The sequence below is a fragment of the Ursus americanus genome, chromosome 32 (genome assembly GCF_024610735.1).
Source record: "Ursus americanus isolate L20-20 chromosome 32, mUrsAme1.1.p, whole genome shotgun sequence".
NCBI lineage: Eukaryota > Metazoa > Chordata > Mammalia > Carnivora > Ursidae > Ursus > Ursus americanus.
This window is the reverse complement of record NC_142158.1, coordinates 20735367-20758149: the sequence shown is the minus strand read 5'-3', so window position 1 is coordinate 20758149 and position 22783 is coordinate 20735367. Positions and strand designations below refer to the sequence as shown.

Below are 22783 nucleotides of genomic sequence, written 5' to 3'. Positions count from 1 at the left end.
GTGCTTTTCATCTCTGTGACTTATTTATTTTATAACATTTTAATAAAAATGTTCTTACAATCTGTTTTTCTCACTTAATGTGCACATCTTTCCAAATTACTTGAAGGTATTTCTGGTGATTGAACCAGTAAATCAAAGGGTTCATTAGGTGGCATATTAGTTTTGGTAGGCAAACTTTTGTGATAAGTAAATTCAAATATGTAATAGTTAAGCACAATACAAACATTTCCTTTTTTTAAATGATTGTCAAGAATTATTTTATGCCTTAATTTGCCATATATATATGTTTATATATATATTTAAAATTTTAATTCCAGTAGAGTTAACGCACATTGTTGTATTAGTTTCAGGTGTACCATACAGTGATTCAACACTTCTGTACATTACTCAGTGTTCATTGTGGTTAAGTGCTCTCCTTAATCCCCATCATCTATTTTCCCCAAACCCCCACCTACCTCCCCTTGGGTAACATCAGTTTGTTCTCTATAGTTAAGAGTCTGTTTTTTGGTTTGTTTGCTTGTTTCTTTTGTTTCTTAAATTCCACATATGAGTGAAATCATATGGTATTTGTCTTTCTCTGACTGAATTATTTCTCTTAGCATTATACCCTCATTAGATCCATCCATGTTGTTGTAAATAGCAAGAGTTCATTCTTTTTCTGGCTGAGTAATATTCCATTGTATGTATGTGTATATATATATCCATCTATATTCCATCTATATTCCATCTCTATCTCTATCTATCATCTATCTATCTATCATCTATCTATCTATCTATCTATCTATCTATCTATCTATCTATCTATCATCTATCTATCATCTATCTATCTATCTATCTATCTATCTATCTATCTATCTATCACGTCTTCTTTCTCCATTCATCTATCAATGGACACTTGGGCTGAAATTTACTTCTCATTTAACTACCTGAAACAGGTTTGGGTCAGTGAGTGGCTGAATTCCTTATTGTGACTCAGGGACACAACTCTCTAACTTGTTATTTTTGCATATTCAGAGTATATTGTTGCCTGCATTGTTGAGGCCGGTTGCTGTGTCCAGGATCTGACAGGTGGAAGGGAAGGGGAACATGGAGAAAACACGCTGTTTTAAAAAACAGAGTCCTCAAGTGGGATTTGCATGACTCACCTTCCTTCAAGGAGAATCTAGACCGATGACCATTGGACTGCAAAGGAGGCTGGGAAATGTAGTCTACTAATGAAAGAATTGATTTTGGCAGCAAGGGACTCTGTCATAGGCAGTTTTGTTATATAACATTTGTTTAATCATGTCTGAAAAAACGTTAACACTTGATCTCATTTTTAAAGAATGACATGTCATTAAAGGTCACCAGCGTTTGTCAAATGGACAGACCTCAGTTTAGTAGCAGATCCCAAATGGAAACCAGATCTGACTCCCATGCCAAAGTTCCTTCTAATTGGTGTAAGATCTACTTTACTATCTTGGAGAGTTAGTGAAATATGAGCTTTTCCTTCCTTGGAAGATAAGCCCTATTGGAAATATGCCTATCTGGTGAGATGTTGAAGAGAGACTTATTTCTGAAAACTAGAGTATGGAATTAATTTAATTTGATAAAATAGTTGTATAGCCATTTGGTGGAAGCAGCGTGCAGAATGTAGACCATATTGCTGGTGTAGTTATTTTAGATGCTAGCACATGAGAGAACATTTTGATGACTTCTAAAGAACTAGATTTTAGTCGTTAATGATGGGACATCACTCCCTGAATTCCACATCCACTGAATGGGCTTATATTAAAATATTCCTTCTTTATTATTCAAATACCAGCATATCAGCAGTGATTGAGTGTATATGTAGGGAAGTTTTGACCACTTATTTAGTGAATGTGGGCAGATAATTTGGATTACTTAGGTTTTCAAATACTATTTTTTTCAATAGGCTTATACAATTGTGTTTTGCTTCAGTTAGAGAAATATCAAAATTTTTGTTTAAATTTACCATTGCAGTCAGGGCTAAAGAAGCAAGATCCGTAATAGTGGAGGAAAATTCCTGGTTATTCCATCCACTTTTTTTTCTATCCTAGGATACGGAGAATACATATAACTTACAACTCCTATAAATACCATATTGCCGTAAATGTATGTCCTTTTCCTGAAAATATATATCATACATGGCTCTTGTAAAATATTTCTCTAGATCTCTGTACATTTTTCAGTAATGCTACAGGACTGTGTCTCTAAATATCCATAAAGGATCTAGATTTTATCGTGCTTGATTGCAGAAGGCAGTCGCTTCCCTGGAGCTAGCAGTGGGCACCTGCATAACTGGAATATTTCCTCCATGGTTTTTAAACTGAAGAAGAATGCCTGAAGCAGGGGGTGTCATAATATCGGCTCCCTGCAGGGCAGGCTGCTGGGGGACATGTGTCATTAGCTCACCCCTGCTAGGATATGTGTACCATTCATTATGTGTAAACAGAACGATGCCCCACAGGGACAATGAGCAGGGGAAAAAAAAGGTCTTTCCAAACAAATCTCATTTTCCCAAATAAATCTGCAAAATTGTTATGTTCACGAGAAGGCTTTCCATGATAAGTTTATTGATTTATGAGTTGAAGAAATGAGGCCATGTGGTTATTATTAAAAATAACAAAAAATACTTTTTAAATGCACACCTTCTGATTAGTTTCCAAGACGACTTATTGATATCAATGGAAATTATTAACTGAATTTGAATGAAAGAAACCTTTGTGATATTGGCGAATGGGATTTAAAAATGTACATCATGGTTCATTCAGTAAGTGTGGTCAATGATGCATTTCTTTCATCTGGAGCTTCCTGTCAGTATGTGATACCATTTTTTGATTATGATGGTCTTAAAAGGTATTGACGTAAAGTGGATTTAGAACTCAGATATTCCAAGTTGTACCTTTGGGCAAAAATCATCTTTTTTTACAGATTTTATTTATTTGAGAGAGAGAGTGAGCAGGAGCGAGAGGGAGAGAGCATGCAAAGCCGACTCCAGCGCAGAGCCCAGCTCGGGGCTCGGTCCCACCACTGCGAGATGATGACATGAGCTGAAACCATGAGTAGGACGCTCAAGGAACTGAGCCACCCAGGCGCCTCTAGGCAAAAATCATTTTTAAATATAAAGTGATAGATTGTACCAGAGGGAGCATGAAAGTAACTGTCTACTGACAGGCAAATGTTACCCTTTGTTAGTTGCAGCATATTCTGTGCCAAGTCACTAAACAAACAGTGGAAGAACAAAAAGCATTTGGAGAAATCTGGATGGATGATCACTGGTTAATTTGAGCTGGCTTACTTTTCACTTGTCGCACAGATATAAGCTGCATCATATACAGAAACACCGAAATGGTTAAACTTGCCAAAGAAGTCTGTGAATGCTATTAAATCAACTTGTCTCAGTTGAAGCAATTAAAGCCCTTAAGTTGTATCCGTATCTGAAGTGGTACAGAAAGTGCCAATGGTTTAAAAATAATTGTTTTGAAATGAACATGTTTAATGAAAGTCATTTTTGGAATATGCAACTTAGAAATGCTTCCTAAAGATTTCATGTCAGAGGCAATGGAAAGGACCCATATCCAACTGCGTACTCTTCATTTCCAATTAAATGTCACAAAGATATCCTGAATTAAACACGTTTAAGACTAAACGATGGTTCCTTCCAGATCTGGTTCTCCTTCAGCAGTTCCCATCGAGGGAAATGTCTGGTTGTAGATGTACGGTGACAACTGACCGCAGCTAGACAGGCAGAGGAGGAAAATACGGATACGTAGGGCGGATGTGTATTCATTTTAGCCATGTGGAATGCAGTTGGGACAGGCAGGTAGAAATACTCTCTGGGCAATTGGGAGTTAAGACTCCGGGGAGATGGATTCAGGCTGGGGATGTGGATTTGGCAGTCATCTACATAAGAGTGATAGATGAAGTTAAGGGCGACAAATGAGCATTTGACGGGGAGAAAAAGAAGGGACGGGAGCCAGAGAAGTTTACTGTGTATCACAAAACCAAAAGGAGTTTAACAAGGAAATGGAAGCATCCACAATCTCAGTGGATGAGGAATGACAGAAAGCCACTAGATTTATGTCCTTTGAGAGTTTCAGAAACATGGCGATATTCGAAGCCAAATTAGTTACAAAAAAGGGTGTGTGTGTGTGTGTGTGTGTGCACGCGCTAGTCCTTGTTTGCTTTAGACAAGTTGCTAATGTGACTAGACCTCAGCTCTGACCTCTTTAAAATGAAGGGATTCTTTAGATAAACTCATCTAGACTCTAAGAAGTTGAAGACATTTTCAGTGAACGAAAGAATAAGTGAATAAAACTATATATATTTCCTACCAGTTCTAGAAAGACTTTCTGTAGATAAGTGGTTAGTAGCCATCCTTCACTTTAAGACGTCTTGTTACTAAAGGAAAACTATCACTAATAGGTTATTTGGTGGAAACTGTATTACCAAGGAAAGGGTTTTCAAAACAACAGATTCTGGGTTATCATTCAATCCTACAAAATGATACTTTGTAACATTGCAAATCAGAGGGATGCAGGAGACCCTTGGCACTTAATGTTCTGACACTTACTTTTTTTTTTAATATAATTTTTTATTATGTTATGTTAGTTACCATGCAGTATATCCTTAGTTTTTGATGTAAAGTTCCGTGATTCATTATTTGCGTATAACACCCCATGCACCATGCAATACGTGCCCTCCTTTTTATTTTTTTTATTTTAATGTTCTTTTTGTTTTGATTTTCAGTGAATATACATGACACACAGTTCTGCTCCTGTGGGTTTCTTACCCCTTTGACAGTATTTTTTCGGTCATAGCACTGGTAACTTTGGAATTCAATGATGTGCAAGAAGGAAAGCATATTGCAGATGCAGCACCGTCTGGATAATCATTTTCCTATACATTGTCAAAGTTGTTTTTTCCCCACCTTTTTCAACAAATTCAATCTACTCATAAAACCAGTAGGTGACTTAAGGCCCCAGGGCTGATAAAATAATTGAACCTCAAGTCCAGATTTTTAATATCTGCAGTGAAGCATTTTGAAAGCCTGATGCAAGCCCAAGGCCAGTCGACAGAGTCTTTTTGAGTGAACTTTTTCAATATAAAATTATTACTATTTAATGGCTATGTAGCATGTCCTTTTTAGTGTCTTTTCTTCCCACTTACAGTTCTTCCTTCCTCCAGAAGTTTATTTACAAATTTATAATTTATTATTTTATTACATAAATTTATTTATAATTATACATTAAAGTACATGTATATGTATTATTGTATCCTATTAAAAACTAGGGGTGCCTGGGGGGCTCAGTGGTTGAGCGTCTGCCTTTGGCTCAGGTCATCCTAGGGTCTTGAGATGGAGCCCTGAGTCGGGCTCCCTGCTTAGCGGGGAGTCTGCTTCTCCCTCTCTCTCTGCTGCTCACCCTGCTTGTACTCTGTCAAATAAATAAGTAAAATCTTTGAAGAGGACTTGAATTATGCAACTCGATTCTAGAATTTTCTGACTGACAGTCATTCCAACTGCAAATGGCTTTATCTGATATCTATCTTGAAGAAGCCATTCTTCAGGGAAGCTGATGGCATGCTGGATACATTCTCCAAGCCAACCAGAAGGGCTCAGCTGTCTTTCCTGAATGTAACATATCTGACAGACGAGCAAGGGGCAAGTCAAAGCAGAAAAAAATATTTTTAACAATCAGAATTCATCACAGTATTTAAACAATTAAAATTTTACTTTATTTCAGAATAAGTTTACAGTTGAAAAAAAAGATATTTACTAAAGCCACATTATTCATATGAAGAAAACTTTTATAGCAAAACCTTGGTACATGAGCATTAGTAATTTGAATACTATATGGATATAGAAGATATTTAAAAAACGGAAATGACGTATTCCAAAGGCTGTAGTAGGCACAATATATATGCTTGTATTGGGTCTGCAAGCATTATACTAGAATTCATTACATGTGATCCAAGAAGTTGCAGATTTTTCAGCACTGTGTACTGAAAAGATACAAAGGGATATCATAGTTTCTCTTATATTGAAAAAGCATGTCCTTTCAATACTACAAAATAGGAGCAGCCAGTCAAACCAACAAACAATTCTTCAGGTTTTGGAAGAAGTATTACAGCTATGGCTTTTTAACATTCATTTTTTTTTTTTTTTTGAGACTGGTTAGAAGTCTGGCAAGTGAAAAAGAAAACAGTCTGTAATACAACATCAACGGCATAATTTACAAGGCATCTGATATTCAACAGGCTCAAAATTGGGAAACAAAAAATTGAGCTTGATCTTCGAGCAAAATTGCGAGGTACTACGCGCATCTGCTTCCTCCCACCAATCTTTTGGCATACAAATCTTTCTGCAGAAAAGTAAAAGTTTTCCATGTGACATGGCAAAAGAACATTTTAAGATAAATCATTAGAATCTACTTGTAGTTTTTAGTAACTGTGAAGAATACAAGTCTTCTAAGGACCAAGTAACTGGATATTGTCCTTAGGATGGAATTTTCTTATGTTTTTAAAAAATGGGTTGAAATATGTATTCATGCTGACGATGTATACGTGCTGATAAAGGTGAACATTTGGTAAAAATGAGAAAAAAAATGTTAGATTTTTCAGAGCATAACTACTACTACATCACATAGAAAATGCCTAAAGGTAAAAATGTACATCTTAGATTCTCAGAGGTTTTATTTTTCAACTAGCAGTTAAACATAAGTGTCAAATTGAATCATGCAGTATTTTTACCTATCAGCTACCATGTTAATGATATTAGGGGGACAGAATACTATTTTTACCCCCTTTAAATGTGTAATGCTCACAAGTCATCATGTGGAACTCAAATCACACACAAAGGCAAATCATGAAGACATGTTTAATACTTCAAAATGCCCACGAACGCATGCCAGAAATGATGCTGTTTCTAGAACAAAGAATTGTTGGAGGCCAAAACTAAAGCCGTAGGTGTTACTGCCACTTCTAGGTGTTTAATGCTGCCTTTTTTTTTTTTTTTAATGGGTTCAGGTCAGGGGGTTCGGTCTCTCCAGAGGTTAGCCCATAATTTCTGCAGGTTCGGTGACCAACTTGGATCCATCCCAGGCTGTCTTGAACTGTTCTGGAACAGGAAATTCTCTCTGGAAAAATGCAGAAGAACAAAGTTACTTAAACAAACAGACATAAGGCTGATTAGGGTCATATGGTGGACAATGACATTTAATGAAACCCAAACCTGTGTTGTAGAGGGGTCTTCTGGGTCCTGTGGAGACTTGCATAGTTGTGTCGCATCTGTGACTATCTGCTAGCATCATCATTAAAGCTAGAACCTACTAAAACCAGGCAGTCTTCTAGGTACTAGATATACGTGGACTCTCTTAGTCTACAGCCCTGTGAGCTAGGTGTTCTTGAGATGCCATCTACAGGGCGCAGGTCTGAGAGGTTGAACAGATGGCCGAAGATGGTATCGCAGTAAGCAGAGCAGCCGGACTTCAAGCCAGATAGCCTCTCTACCCACTCTCCGCCACATGCAAACCTGCACAGGATCACCTGGGGAGCCTGTTAAAATGCAGATTCTGATTCTGTAGATCGGGGGAAGAGAATGACAATCTGCATTTCCAACAAGTTCCGAGGGGACACTGAGGCTGCGGATCCCTAGTCACACCGACTGGCAAGGCTTTGCCCCGGCGTTCTCTGTATACTCTTCGATGAACCACGAAGATGTGCTCTGGGTTATACATCAATGTGTCACCCTGCATCCTGCCACCCTACTCCTCCCATTAGGAAATACACGCACGTGCACCACACAGGGAGAGAGGGCAGGGGTTGGCAGGGGTGGGGGGACACCGTGGGGAGGAGCCAAAATAAAAGTAGTTTGGACTCTCTCCTTTCCCCAGAAAGTGATTCTGCAGTCATTTCAGAAAAGGCTCGACAAGGAAGAAGAGAGGCAGTCCCCTTGGCCCCGGCTTCTGTGCCCTCCCGGGACGTCGTGTGCACACAGCATGGCTGTTAAACCCCAAGTGTCTGATAAGCTGATGCCTCTGCTCCTCCATCAATGAGACGCCATCTTTCAGTGGAACCCACCCATGAGTACATATACTCTTAGATGTGGGATCCACCTGCGTCTTCTGGAAGTAAACAAGGCTTGGTGCTTGCTCTCAAGTACCAGGCCAGGTAGAGAATGTTCCAGAGTGAAGGTGCTTCTTTGATAGTAAACTGTACTATATAGAGCCATCCCACATCTTTTTTGGGAGTGAAGGGATAGTAATATGATGACATTCTTCTCTGGGCATCGGACTTCCTTCGGGATGAATCATTCCCACCATCCATTCCCAGATTACAACATCCGTGGCAGGACCTCCGCCTCTCCCTACCACCTCCCACTAGAAAATGTGCTAAGAGGACCACGGAATGAGGGCACAAGATAACCTACCCATAGGGGTTAGAAGCTCGGGTTTAGCCCTATACTCATGCCTTAGGTCAGTGGATCTCCAGCTTGGCTCCACAGCGGAATCACCGAGAAGCTTTAACAAGTGCAGATGCCAGGTACCACGCCCAGGGATGCTAGCTCACTTAGTCTGGAATGCTGACCCAGACTCACCACTTTTCTTAGCAGATCCAGCTCCCACGCAGTGGAGCCTTCTGCTGGAACAGCTGCAAAGGCCAGGGAGCCCCCTAATTTTTTGGCTCTCCTGTCCCAAGCCGCTCTGTACCAGCTTTAGCTCCTCAGTGGTTTTTAGATAGAGAATGTGAGAGGGCTCTTCTCAAGCTTGGGGCGAGACTAGCCAGAGAGCCGTGAAGCATGGCCTGGTGCTGGCAGACCTTTGTTTTTCAGCCTTCCATGACGGATTCTAGGCTGCATTCTGTAGCACGTAGCTGGGTAGCGCTGAAGAATTTTATTGACAGGTGAGAGGAGAACATTCTGGCACGGTTGCTGTCTGCCTGAGGACACGGCTGGTGACTGACCCACAGGCTGATGGGGTGCCTTCGAAGTTACTTCTTCTCCCATCCTTCCCTGGGTCACTGTCCCCTTGCACAATTAGAATCAGAGGGCATCATCTCTGGATTTATCTGTACCTCCAAAAGCGACAACGAGAAGGAAGCAGTAACTTGCTTCCAAAGGGAAGGAGGTGCGAGTCCGCCACACTGCCTGATGCAGCACGTGTGTTCATCTGGACTTCCTTTTCAACGTGTGAGGATGTCTGCATGCTTCTCTTAGAGGCTGCTTTGTTGGGGGAGAGGAATGGTGGCCGAATCACTTAGGCTGGGTTTCTCGGAAGGGCTGGATGGACTGACCGCATCGGAATCACCCGAGATGCCTGTTAAAATACAGATGCCCCAGACCCCACCCGAAGCCTCCTGAATCCACTGTCCAGGCGCAGACTATGGGAGCCTGTTCTCATGGAGCTTCTCGGCGGATCCTTCCGCTGGGTCTGAGAACCCCTGACATAAGTATCCCTAACAGCAATAGGTCTACTTATCATCATCCACTTCCCTCCCCCCCCCCCCATTTCTCTCTCCTTTCTGTTTGCCTCCACCAGAGCAAAGGACAATATTTAGTCCTAAATACCATGAACTCAGACGCATGAGGTACTACTTGATAAAAGCTAATGCGTGAAGGTTAATTATTAGTAAACTGCCCACAGAATCACACATCGAAGAATGAGCACAGCCAAGACACGAATAGGGGAGAAGCAAGGCGAAAGGCAACTCTCGGAATTTCTCTCCTGCCTGTGAATTACTCCACAAACGAGCTCCTAGGTTGGGAGTTAATGAATCAATCTCTAAGATAGTTACTAAAGAAGGTTCAAGAAAAATTCTTTACCGTCTTTTGAAAGGTACTTACGTAATCACCATCCTGAGGAACGAGGACATTCATTTCAGACGACTTGGCACTCACGATCTCACAGTCCAGTGCGTCTTCGCTGAGGTATATGTGGCAGCCTTCTGTCTTATTAATGGAAATTGTTGGCACCTTCCCCATTACCTGAAATATTCAAAAGGACAAGCTGGCACCCACATAAATAAAAATTACAATGTCCTCGAATAAAGCACAATCCATGGGCTCCCCCCAGCTTGAGGAAGAGCTGGGTCAGGGCTGGAGAGGCTGGGTAGCGGCACCGTCTCCAGGTGAACCGGTGGGTGTCATCTGGGGACAGAATGAAAGGACCACACAAAGGGATTCAAGCCGCAGGGTCTCTTTTCCTGAGACAGATAAAGGGATGAATGTGAAAACAGCAGCTAAGTGTTCAGACGAAGTCTCACAACCCTCTAGTGGATTTGAAACATATATTTGATTTCACGATAAAAGTAACGAGATGCATTTGCTTTTATTTGCTTAAAATTTTAGTTCTGACAAATCTATGAGTCTTGGGTTAAAACAAATACTAATATTGTCATTTAAAAGTAAATACATGATTCCGTAATTGAGTGGATTTTTTCCTTGAACCTAAATAAGGAACACTACAATTCTTTTCACATAAATCTTTTGCTAGATAAAAATCTCACTGGCTGAACGCGAAGCCTGAGTAAGACAATGAGAGTCTAGGTATTCTGAAATGTATTAATTCCAGGAGCCAAAAGTGGGGACGTGGTTCAGGCCACACACTGTATAGATAAACAGGACCATACACAAGAGGGGGTGATTCTTTATATTGTTTACAAACATCTATGTGCTATAAAAATTCTGCTCAGTTTCAAATTTCTCTTTTAATGGGTTTCAGACATTCCCTCTCCTTCCAAATCTCTATAGGGCAGACTGTTCCCCCAATGACCATATTACAACTCTATAATTTTCCTTCCTGTAATGGTAATTGAAGTGATAAAGACATCTCCTCTTTCACCCTGAAGAAAAGGCTGGATCGCAAACCCAAGGGGCAACTCCCATTGATGGCGCAGATGATGTAAAGAATTCCTTAGGGGGATTCTAGCCAGGGCACCACACTTCTCTGTTTTCCCCTCTCTCCATAGAAACTGGACACTGAGTTAGAAATGAGCCCCAGTGCCCCACCCCCCAAAAGCAGAGGTAGTTCGAGGCCAGGTAAGCACAGGGCTTTGCCATAAATACCCTACAGTAGTAATAACACATAGAGCTGTACTTCAAGAATGTGTGAGCGGTAATGTCTCGGTAGTTTCTAGATTTGTCTATCTTGGAGTGATGACAAACATCTACACGCTGCCCAGCACGGTATGGGGGGCGAGGCAAGTCGAGAGAAAGGATAAACTCTCAGGGGATCTTCGGTGATTTGTTCGTGAGGTAGAATGGGGACACGTGAGGCAAGCGCGTGGCGCTCATATACTTTATTTATAAGCTGCCATGTTATATTAAAAATGCTTGAATACCGCATGTATCTGAGAGTCTGAAAAAGCAACAGCAGACCTTAAAACATCACCCTGATACGGTAAGAATGGTCTTTTCCACGGTGTTTTGGTCACTGCCGCATTAGAGTAGATTGTCTGCACGCTTTTCCCCTGCAGGTCCGGGAACACTTTGAGAACAGAGACTGTGTCTTATCAAGAGAACAAGGCCAAAGAGTATCTCCTCTGCCGAGTGACAGGTGGTGGGTGACCTTGCCCAAGCCAGTGCTCTAGCATTTAATACGTTCTGGATTAGTTAGGGTTTTTATAAATTTGTTTCTCTATAAAAAGATTTTTAGGAGCGCCTGGGTGGCTCAGTTGGTTAAGCGTCTGCCTTCGGCTCAGGTCATGATCTCAGGGTCCTGGGATCAAGCCCCGCCTTGGGCTCTCTGCTCTGTGGGGAGTCTGCTTCTCCCTCTCCCTCTGCTGCTCCCCCTGCTTGTGCTCTGTCCCTTGCTCTGTGTCAAATAAATAAATAAATCTTTTTTTAAAAAGCGCTTTTAAAATATTTTATTTTTAAGTAATCTTTACACCCCAGTGTGAAGCTCGAACCCACAACCCTGAGATCAGGAGTGGTGTGCTCCGTTGACCGAGCCAGCCAGGAGCCCCACTTTCTAAATCACTTTTAAAAATGGTTGCATGTCAATTATTTTTGTGCAGAATTCAGAAGTTTAAATTTTTAAGTAGATATATCTTTTTGCATAATTTCTATTACTTCTCCATTTAGAATTATTTCTCCCTCCAAAAATTTCATGAATATTTAAAACTGTTTTCTTCTACTTTTCTATAGCTTCATGTTTTGTACTTAATTCAACTGGTTTTTCATTTTGAATGTGATGTATTTTCATTGAAAAATGCTAACTCCCAGGGTGCCTGGGTGGCTCAGTCGGTTGAGCGTCCAACTCTTGATTTCAGCTCAGGTCATGATCTCAGGGTCTTTTTTTTTTTTTTTTTTTTTTAAAGATTTTATTTATTTTATGTGACAGAGAGACAGCCAGCGAGAGAGAGAACACAGCAGGGGGAGTGGGAGAGGAAGAAGCAGGCCCACAGCCGAGGAGCCCGACGTGGGACTCGATCCCGGCACGCCGGGATCACGCCCTGAGCCGAAGGCAGACGCTTTAACGACTGCGCTACCCAGGCGCCCCATGATCTCAGGGTCTTGAGATCAAGCCCCACATTGGGCTCTGAGCTCAGTGGGGAGTCTGCTTGGGATTCTCTCCCTCTGCCCCTCCCCCTGCTCCTGTGCTCACTCACTCTCTTTCAAATAAATACATCTTTTAAAAAATGCTAACTCCTTATATATGGTTTCATCAGTGCTACCCAATCCTATTTCTGTAAGAATAAAAGGACGCTTGAAATAAACTCTCTAAAATTAAGAGGAGATTAGATTAGATTAGATTATTTCCACGATACTTTTCACCTGGCTAAATATGTGTTCTCACCTCAGTCACAGAATATTATTTCTGAGACTTTTGTGGGTTAAAAAGTGGGAGAAAGCCTGGATCTTTATGTAGGAACTTCCACCATCCAAAAGAGTTTAGAAATTATGGTCTCATTGTTAGGTTTCCATGAGCACACTTCTTCTTGAGGAACTGGACTTCGGATGATGGTGAGTGACTTCCTTCCTTAAAATTTTCATGCATAATACTCTGGGAGAAGGAGCATTACTCAATAAACGGATAAATGTGGTTGTCAGAAATGCTAAGTTAGGGGGCGCCTGGGTGGCACAGCGGTTAAGCGTCTGCCTTCGGCTCAGGGCGTGATCCCAGTTAAGGATCGAGCCCCACATCAGGCTCCTCTGCTATGAGCCTGCTTCTTCCTCTCCCACTCCCCCTGCTTGTGTTCCCTCTCTCACTGGCTGTCTCTATCTCTGTTGAATAAATAAATAAAATCTTTAAAAAAAAAAAAGAAATGCAGAATCCTAGACCCACCCCAGCGTACTAGACCTGGTGAATCAGAATCTGCATTTAAAAAAAAAAAAAAGAAATGCTAAGTTGGGAGGTGGTATTACAGAATACAAACTTCGCGAGGGCAAGGATTTTTGTCTCATTTGCTTACTGGCATTAGTAGAGCCGAGAACAGTGCCCAGCATATCAGGTGTGTCCAGTAAACATTCGGCAAACGGATGATCGAGTGCGTGCTCTGTGCTGTGACTCACATTTTAGACCTAAAGTAGGACCCGAGGATGGTCAAGTCTCCCTGTTTATATGGCGAAGACGACAATATAGTAAGTGCCCGGGAGGAGTTGCTTGGCTGCTCTCTCCTGAAGTGATTCTCTATCAAGGAATGGAATTTATGACGCCGTGGAAGCAGAATGGTTAGGGGGAGGGGACGTACACAGACACACTGCAGAGAATACACAGAACTGGAATGTGGAAAAGATACACGGACCCACAGAGCCTATGCGGCAAGAATATTTGGACTTTGGGGTGAGGAGGACTTAGAATCCCTCCAGCTCACCTTGCGTTTCAGGGCAGGGAACTTGGGAGTCAGAGGTGAAGCCAATGGCCCAAGTGCACGCAGCGGGTGAGGACAGAGCCGGGGCTCGTGCCCAGGGCTCGGGTGCCCAGTGCAGGGCTCTTTCCATTAACCGGACACACACACAAAACCAACGTCTTAAATAGCAGTGAGTGAAATGTAAAATGTCCATTCAAATGTACTCTAATTGAAAGTGACAGTAAAAAGCCCAGTAAAACAAGAGAGAAAGATCTATAAAACCAGAATCCAAGGTTCATAAACATTATCAGGAAACGTGGGATCATAAGGGGTTAATTAACAATACGAAGACAGGAGCGCCTGGCTGACTCAATGTGTACAGCATGTGACTCTTGACCTCGGGGTTGTGAGTTCGAGTCCCATGTTGAGTATAGAGATTACTTAAAAAAAAGTCTTAAAAAACAATATGACGAGAGTGTAATCAAAGGTGGAAGTTATAATTGGCCAAAGGCAGGAGGTCCTTTAGCTTTTGGCATATTGTAAAATCCCACTGGGTTAAATCAAAACTAATCAAAAGAGTGCATGTTTTTTCCTAGTTTGCAAATTCAATTCCAATCCTACTTTCCAGGTTGTTGGTCTGAATATCTCACTGACTTCAGAAAAATACTTCCTCCTCCTGACTTAGAACCAATGCTCCCTCAGCAAAGAAAATTCTCTTCAGAATGGTGCTGTTAGGCTGGGAGAATCTCTTAGTATCTGTGTTCATTCATTAGTTGATGCCTCCCAGTCACCACTCACCAAACATTTATTGGACACCGACTGTGTGCAGGGGCTGTGCCAGTTTCTGTGGCTGTAAAGACTAATTTGTGGCCCTGAACCAGGCATGGTAAACAGTGACGGCAGTGCCAGATAGGATGTGTTCTAAGAGGCCGAAAAGGAGGAATTAACACCGTCCAAGAGAGGAAGGGATGACACAGCTGTGTCTGAAGGAAAGGCAAGAGGCGGTTCTCTAGATGGACATGGCCAGCCCCGTGCAGGCAGCTGGATGGTCTGAGCAAAGCTGCAAAGGGGGCAGAGGGCATGGCTGAAAAGGCGACTTATATGGGGGCACCTGGGTGGCTCAGTCGGTTGAGCATCTGACTCTTGGTTTTGGCTCAGGTCATGATCTCAAGGTCATGAGATCAAGCCCCGCATTGGGCTCATGCTCAGCAGAGAGTCTGCTTAAGAGTCTCTCTCTCTGCCCCTCCCCCAACTTGCTTGCGAGTAAATAAATAAAAAAAATCTTGAAAGAGAGAAAGGAAGGAAGAAAAAAAGCAAGAAAAGAAAGGAAAGGAAAGAAAAGAAAAGCAAAGAAAAGAAAAAGGGAAAGAAAAGAAAGACAGGGCCCCTTACCTGCATTTGAATATCCTTGGAATTGATCACTTCCACAATGCCTACCGCGTTGTCAAACACGAGGCCAAACTTCTTACAGTTGTCTAGGAAAAACGAGACAAAGCAAAGCTCCGTGAAACACACCCCGCATGTTTATGCAGAGCAACCGGGCATAGGAAGCCCAGGGCCCCGGCTCTTCCCTACCGATTGTAATGGAATTGATTTTCCCCTTTATCCGTAGAGTGGACTTGTTGCATCTGAAAATGTAAGCCACTTGCTTCAGCTCCGTCTCGGAAATCACCAGGTCATTCCTGTCCTCGTGGTACTCCTACAATTAAAACACACGCAAACACTGACTCCAAGGACGTATGGACGGACGGCATCCATCACGTGCTGAAATCACTACGGGTTTCAACACTCATACAGCTTTTCAATATGTTCTTTCCAAACCACTTTTTTTTTTTTTTTTTTTACAGACCAAGCCCCAGGTCTTCCTCTATTCTTGTAATGATGGGAATGGATGGAACCACTGCCCGGGAGGGCGTCAGGGTCCATTTGCAAACAGTCAAATATCAGGCACCCAGGCTGGTGGGTGGGGGTGGGAGCTTTCTGTCAAGTCTGTATGCTGAATCTGGCCTTCACCCTGCAGCAAAATGTGCTGCATCAAATGCGAGTTGGGCAAATAGGCTGGTGACAATGGTGCTGTAAGCCCATGCGCACTGACAGCCCAACACTACCTCTCTGGGGACCTTGGTCCTGCACCGTTGGGGAAGTTCCCTGGACTGTCAGGAGGCACCAGCTTTCATGCACGTTTGAAGTCCCTTTGTCCTGTTCACACTACGGCTGCACGTGCTGGGTGGCTCGCTTACGTTACGTGGGTGCCTCCGTCAGTGGGACAGAACATCCTACAACCAGAACGGGGCACAGATTAAAAGTTTATGGAAAGAGTGGTCAAGTAGAGACAGCAAGTAGAAAGGTGGATGCCAGGGCTGAGGTGAGGGGGGGATGGGGAGCGGTTCTTTGAGGGGCTCAAGGTTCCAGTGTTCAAGATGGGAGCAGTTCTCTGGACGGATGGGCTGACGGCCACGCAGCAACACGAATGCACTTCTTGTCCGTGAGTCATTACATACACTTGGATGTTAAGATGGTAAATGTTATGTTCTGTGATTTTTACCATGATTTAAAAAAATAATTTTAAAACGTTGAGGAAAACAATGCATAATGCGTAGTGAAAAACAGCAGAAGTTGACCGAAGCATTCAGAAATGCCCTGGTTTCTACTCTAAGCAGTGTCTTGTGCCTTTGTCACTTCACTCAGAAACGCTTAAGACCCTGGTAAACGGTTTAGCCTTAGTAACCCTTAGACCTTAGTCAACGGTTGAGCAACGGTCCTTTCACTGGAGCGTGTTGGGAATAAGGAGTAAAGGGCTTCACTCACCACTCTCCATTTCTTTCCCTCCAACTCGAACACAGGAGCGTGTTTCTGAGGAGGGTGGGGAGCCCTGAGGCCTGGAGCATGGCTTTTGGTAGGAGATGGAATTTGTCCTCCTTGAGCCCGTAGGCTGGGATTCTTGTATGTCTTCTGGTCATCTGTGACGTGCCGGAGCCCTGGGAAGGTAACATATAGCCACGTCTCTTTGTATTTTATGCAAAAGGAGATGTCCCTAACTTCTTAGATCAATGTGGTGTAAACAGCACAAGAAATTTTGATAATGCCATTGTCATAACAGTCTAGCGTTCTCTCAAGGTTTACAATAGGCAGAGTGTGAGGCCGTATAAATTTAGTGTTAATTAGAAGCACTGTAAATGTTTTTTAAATTGGAGGAACCTCTTCTTTAAGGAGGTATGATGATAGATAAAAATTCTACAAAAAGCAAAGCACTTGGCCAAAAAGGATCACATGATTTACTTCTTTTCTTGTGGCTATGTCATTCCCCAGGTGCCTACAAAGATACGGCATCCCAGCAAGTCTGTGTCAGAGTACGGAGTCGACGTTAGGGTTATGAATCCATTCCTCTACTTTGCAGATAAGGGGACAGCCCAGCCAGCTGGACCCAGAGAAAAATTTAGAATTTGGGGCTCTTAGCTTCTAGCCCCCAGTGCACAAGGACAACTATACAATAACTCCTATTACCTGTCTAAAGCAAAAATGCATTTGCATAAACTTTATTGTTTAGAATGCATGTACATCCTGATATATTTTAAATGTCATATGATTTTAAAAAAACCTGTTCATCGTAAGGACAAAAGTACTTCAATGATATAATTATTTGGCAAGCCTGTACAGTGCTTGAGGACAGAGGTACGTTTGCTTGTCATTTTATTTCACTCAATCTTAATGCCTTGGTTGTAGATGGTGTCAGAGTATCAGAGGCTTAAGTGGTGGTGCAGTGCAGTGGTCCACTTAGAACCCAGAGTCTCTGAGTTCTTCTTGCTGGTCCACGCAACAGCCCACTGAGCCCATCTGCCTCAAGATGAAGAACCTTGCAGGCTTCTGCTTTCCCAACAGCAGCTCCCTGTGTGTTGGGGATGGGGATGGAATGATGCATTGTGGGCTCTGGGGGATCTGCGTGCCTGGAACCAGAGGGAGCCAGCATCAAGTTTTCTCACCTTTCGTAATTCCTTCTCCTTGGTTAAGTTGGGCAAATAGAGCAGAGCGTGAAGGGGAGGACTCCTCTCTTTTGCCTTCATTCTCAAAGAGTGGAGGTGGCCCTGGGGGAGGTGGAGGAGGAGGGGGCGGAGGAAGGCCAGGCCCAGGGGAGAGGACGGACAGTGCTGATGCCGTTGATGCTACCGGACCCTGTGCGAGAGAGAAAACGGAAAGCATTGCCTTCAGACTGATGCCCTCACTGAGAGCTGGGATTCTGCTACCGTCACTCAGAACCTGTTACCAATGAGGAAGTAGGGTTCAACACAACGGGCACTGAGGGGGCACACCTGTGCATCACGGGTCTGTTTGGGAGGACCGGGACCGAGGTGGGGCTCGACCTTGGGAATGGGAGTGTGACTGAGCTGTACAGCCCTGTGGGTGGAAACTGGGTTCCTGCCGCCAACTCAGAGGCAAACAAAGCCACATTCACAGGGTCACGTCCAAAGCTCGGGGCTCGAATCAAACCAGCCTTGGCCAGTTGAGAATCATAAGAAAAATGTAGTCCAACTGATAAGAGGATTCGACTTTTTGGGCCCCTGGGAATTGCAACCACCAATGAGAGAGAGAGATGAGTGGAAAACACTCAGCGGTTATTAGGTGTTTTTGAACCTCTTTTGAGAAACTCAAGAAAGAGATACTCGAACTTTTCCTCTGGAACTCATTTTTTAACGCCTCAAACTGACCTCCGAGCAAGGGCCTTGTGTGACCTGGATGCCTGTCAAATCTGAACGTGACCAGAGTCCAGGACCCATCTGATGCTTTCGTTCATCTCATGCTGATGGTGAACCGACTAAAACCTGAATCCTTTCTGAGCAAGATCTATGCTTACGCTTACTTTTGCTGCTATGTGAAATTCAAATTTTTTTTAAAGATACTATTTATTTATTTTAGAGAGAGACAGCATGAGCAGGGGGAGGAGCAGAGGGAGATAATCTCCAGCAGACTCCCTGCTGAGCTCAGAACCCAATGACACAGGACTCGATCCCATGACCCTGACATCACGACCTGAGCCAAAACCAAGAGTTGGATGCTTAGCCGACTGAAAATTTTTAGAGTAATTCTACACTTCATAAGGATTATATAAGTACTTTGAAAATCAAATATTATTTCAGTATGAAGTTCTAACAAATTTATATGACAGTAAAAGGTGCTAGACAATACAGGAGTATCTTTTAAGGTTTTGAGACCCCCCCAAACTTAAAACTTGTAGGACAGACGCGCACATATGCCACAAACTTGGGTGATATGCTATTTTACTTTAAAACCTGAAGTAGAACTGTATACCTATGATAAGGAATTACAAGTTAGATCAATTAAAAAATAGGAAAATTAGGGGCACCTGGGTGGCTCAGTCAGTTAAGTGTCCGACTTTTTAAAAAAATTTTTTTAAAAGATTTATTTATTTGAGGAAGAGAGAGAAAGAGTGCAAGCAGGGGGAGGGACAGAGGGAGAGAGAGAACAAGAATCTCAGGCTGATTTCCCACTGAGCGCGGAGCCCAGCGGCTGTTTGATCCCACAACGCAGAGATCCAGAGCGGCCACAAACCGACGGAGCCACCCGGGCGCCCCCAAGCGTCCGACTCTCTCTCTCTCAAATAAATAAATAAATCTTTAAAAAATGGTCAGGAAACTTAAAAAAATTTGAGAGTGATGGCAATGTGGTTTAGGCTCAGATATTTCCAATACCAAATACAAAATGTAGAGCATATGCGTGCTAAATATTAACAAAAACAGCAGATTCTCATTTTCAAAAACAACTCAGTGTTCCAAAGTGTCAGTATCGGGAAGTTTTAATCTGCAGTAGTTTCCAGTTGAAATAAAAAAAAATATGCTATTTTCAAAGTACTTATATAATCCTTATGAAGTGTAGAATTACTCTAAAAATAAAAGATTCTTCTCTTATTCAGAATGCACGTCTTAAAAACGGAGTAGGTTGGCGGTCTCGTCTCCTGAAGCTATAATTTGTGATGGTTTCTTGTTTCTAAGGAAGACCAGCCTGACTCCATCAGGATCCTTGGGTCAAGCAGAGAATCACTGCCCAATTGTTGAGACTGGCCGATTTTTTTTTTTTTAAATATCTTAAATGTTTACTGTTATGCTGCTGGGGTGAAATCTGAGAATTTGCTCGGAATCATCAGTAGCGTATAAGCTAAGCTCTGCACATCAAACAATATTCCGGCGCTCACTTCCAGATGTTCAGAGCCCCCAAGTATTACTTTTACCCATAAGCACATAATAACTCACACGGTGAGCGAGAGCCAGAACCCCTCCTCAGATCCGAAACACTGCAGCTTTCTAGTCCTATTTTGTGGAAAGGAGAGAGGATACTGGCTTCTATATCTTGGAATGATTTAGATGGTGCCCCACTCTCAGAATCCAGTCTCTTTCCAAGAGCCATTAGAGGACAATGAAACCAATAAGCCCCATATTCAACTTTTTGGAACTTTGATCCCTTCAGACGGCTGACCTGGGAACACCAAACAAAGAATGTACTACAACAATGGCTGAATATAAAAGCTAAAAAATAAAGAGAGCTCAGGACCAGCTGAAACTCTCCACTCTTCTTTGTGGCTTTGGCTCACTCCTGCAGCAGCCCCAGAGAGAGCACAAAACTAGGCTCTGGTCTCCAAGCGGACTTGACAGTGAGCGTTCAGGCGCTTTACTGCAGACCTGTCCTCAAAAGCAAACGTGTTAGCCACTCCCTTCACAGGACTGGGGGCCGTCCCTTGTAGTGCAACTTGTCTTTGCCTCTTCCTCCTCTTCTCCTCCCCCCGGATACCACAGCCCAGCATGCATCTTCAGGCGTCCCAGTAGAAAGAGAGGGAAGATGGTCAGGGAAGGGAAGGGAGCCAAGAATTCTGGAAAGTCTCCTGCGTGCCAAGTGCTGACTGCTTCCATTCATTTAACAGATATTTAATGCCCAGTAGAGGACAGGCTCTATGCCAGGGGTTCCCAAACCTGTGTGAACATTAGAATCATTCGGGGGATCTGTTCGAAATTCGAAAGCCCAGCCCTCATTCCAGAAACGCGCTCTGGGGAGGTAAGACACAGGCATCTGTATTGTTTGAAGCTCCCAAGGTGATTCCAATAGGCAGACAAGTTTGGGAAGAATCACCCCAGGCTACGCGCTGAGGTTAATCTTAGTTCTCATAATGGTATTACTAGGACTGTCTTGAAATCCCTCTGTAACAGAAAACAAAGCAGGAAATGAGAAAGACTGACCCAATAGTAAATGGCCAGTAAATGGCAGAGATGGAATTCGAGCACATATCTGCTTGATTCTAAAGCCTTCTTCAGTGAAATCTTGTATATTATATTCAGAATTTAAAAAAAAAGTCACTAGTGTAATGAAAGAACCAGAGATTTGGGTTCCTCAACACATATGCAGTGTTGTTCTCGGGCCTCGGGCTCGAATATACATGACGGAAGTATGGGGAGGTGGTGTCATAACTGGCTTAATTTGTATCTCCACTATGCCTTGCTCTGTTCCTCTAATGCCCCAGTGGCTGACCAAGCCCCTACAGCCAACTCTGGAACCAGGACCCCTATATCCTATGGAGACATTGGAAGTCTTGGGTTTGAAACCCGCACCTCGGCATCAAGTCATTCTTCGTGCTGGTTTGTTGTGACTCTACGCCCCCGGTTCTAGAAACTGGCCTCTTGCCTTATTCATTTTTCCTGAGTACCTGCTGGTTCCAGTAATGGGGACTTTGCACCTGAATCTTGATTCCTTGCCTAGTGTTCAAGTCTTTCTGGGATAGGGACCGCCCGCCCCCCCCCCCCCCCGGGACTGGAGATGCAAGGACATCGCCTCTCCATGTGATTTCCTTTTAGAGCTAACGCACCAGGTTGTGTGGACTGAATGAGAAGCAGTGGATCAGCTCAGGGCCTAGAGCCTCCGTCGCTGTTGAGTGAGGCACTACGTCCTCCTGTCACGGGGATGGAGGCCCCGTGGGAAGCAGAGCACAGAGAAGGAAGGAGCACTGGAGGAGGACATGGTGGCTCTGTGAGCTGGGTCACTGCGGGGACAGAGAAGGACGGCTCCCAGATGGGCAAGCTTGCCTGGAGGTGCCGAGAACGAGCCCTGGGAAGAGGGTCTGGACCAACAGTACCTGCTCCAGAGCCCTGAGAGGGTCCTGGGAGAGTCACAGTGGTGGCATTTAATTAGCCTGCAGACCGCATTCATTTCTCTGAATAGAGGGTATGGGGTCAGATGTGCACACGTGGACTGAGATAAAGACATTTAGGGGCACCTGGCTGGCTCAGTCGATTAAGCGTCTGCTTTTATTTTATTTTTCTTTAAGATTTTATTTATTTATTTGAGAGAGCGAGAACAGAGGGAGAGGGAGAAGCAGACTCCAGGCTGAGCAGGGAGCCCAATGTGGGACATGATCCCAGGACCCCGAGATCATGACCTGAGCGGAAGGCAGATGCTTAACTGACTGGGCCACCCAGGCGCCCTGAGAGTCTGACTCTTGATCTCAGTTCAGGTCTTGATCTCAGGGTTGTGAGAGCGTGGAGCTTACTTAAATAAATAAAATAAAATAAAGTAAAATAAAGACATTTAATAAAAGATGTTGTTTATTTGCATATTATCTGAATATTTCTAATCCTTCTAAGAGAACACTCTTCTTAATAAAAAATTCTTTTTTTTTTTTAAGATTTTATTTATTTATCTGACAGAGATAGAGAGACAGCCAGCGAGAGAGGGAACACAAGCAGGGGGAGTGGGAGAGGAAGAAGCGGGCTCACAGCGGAGGAGCTGATGCGGGGCTCGATCCCAGGACTCTGGGATCACGCCCTGGGCCACAGACACTTAACGACTGAGCCACCCAGGTGCCCCCAAATTCTATTTTTAACCCAAACCTCATTCTTGACCATGACCTGAGCCGAAGGCAGATGCTTAACGACTGAGCCACCCAGGTACCCCAATAAAAAATTCTTTTACAGGGTGTTTTACCCAAATTTTTCTC

The 22783-nt window shown here is 43.3% G+C and overlaps 1 protein-coding gene across 1 annotated transcript in view; it reads right to left on the bottom strand.

The window, feature by feature from the left end:
* Nucleotides 1–6866: 6866 nt before the first annotated feature.
* Nucleotides 6867–22783, bottom strand: part of CAP2 (cyclase associated actin cytoskeleton regulatory protein 2) — a 129794-nt gene continuing 113877 nt past the window's right edge. The window contains exons 8-13 of the mRNA XM_045811669.2: nt 17772–17961; nt 16600–16769; nt 15367–15490; nt 15184–15266; nt 9845–9985; nt 6867–7139 (exon numbers count right to left, since the gene is read on the bottom strand). Of these exons, the coding sequence (XP_045667625.1) occupies nt 7056–7139; nt 9845–9985; nt 15184–15266; nt 15367–15490; nt 16600–16769; nt 17772–17961 (792 nt within the window). The 3' untranslated portion in view covers nt 6867–7055. The remainder of the gene's footprint in view (nt 7140–9844; nt 9986–15183; nt 15267–15366; nt 15491–16599; nt 16770–17771; nt 17962–22783) is intronic.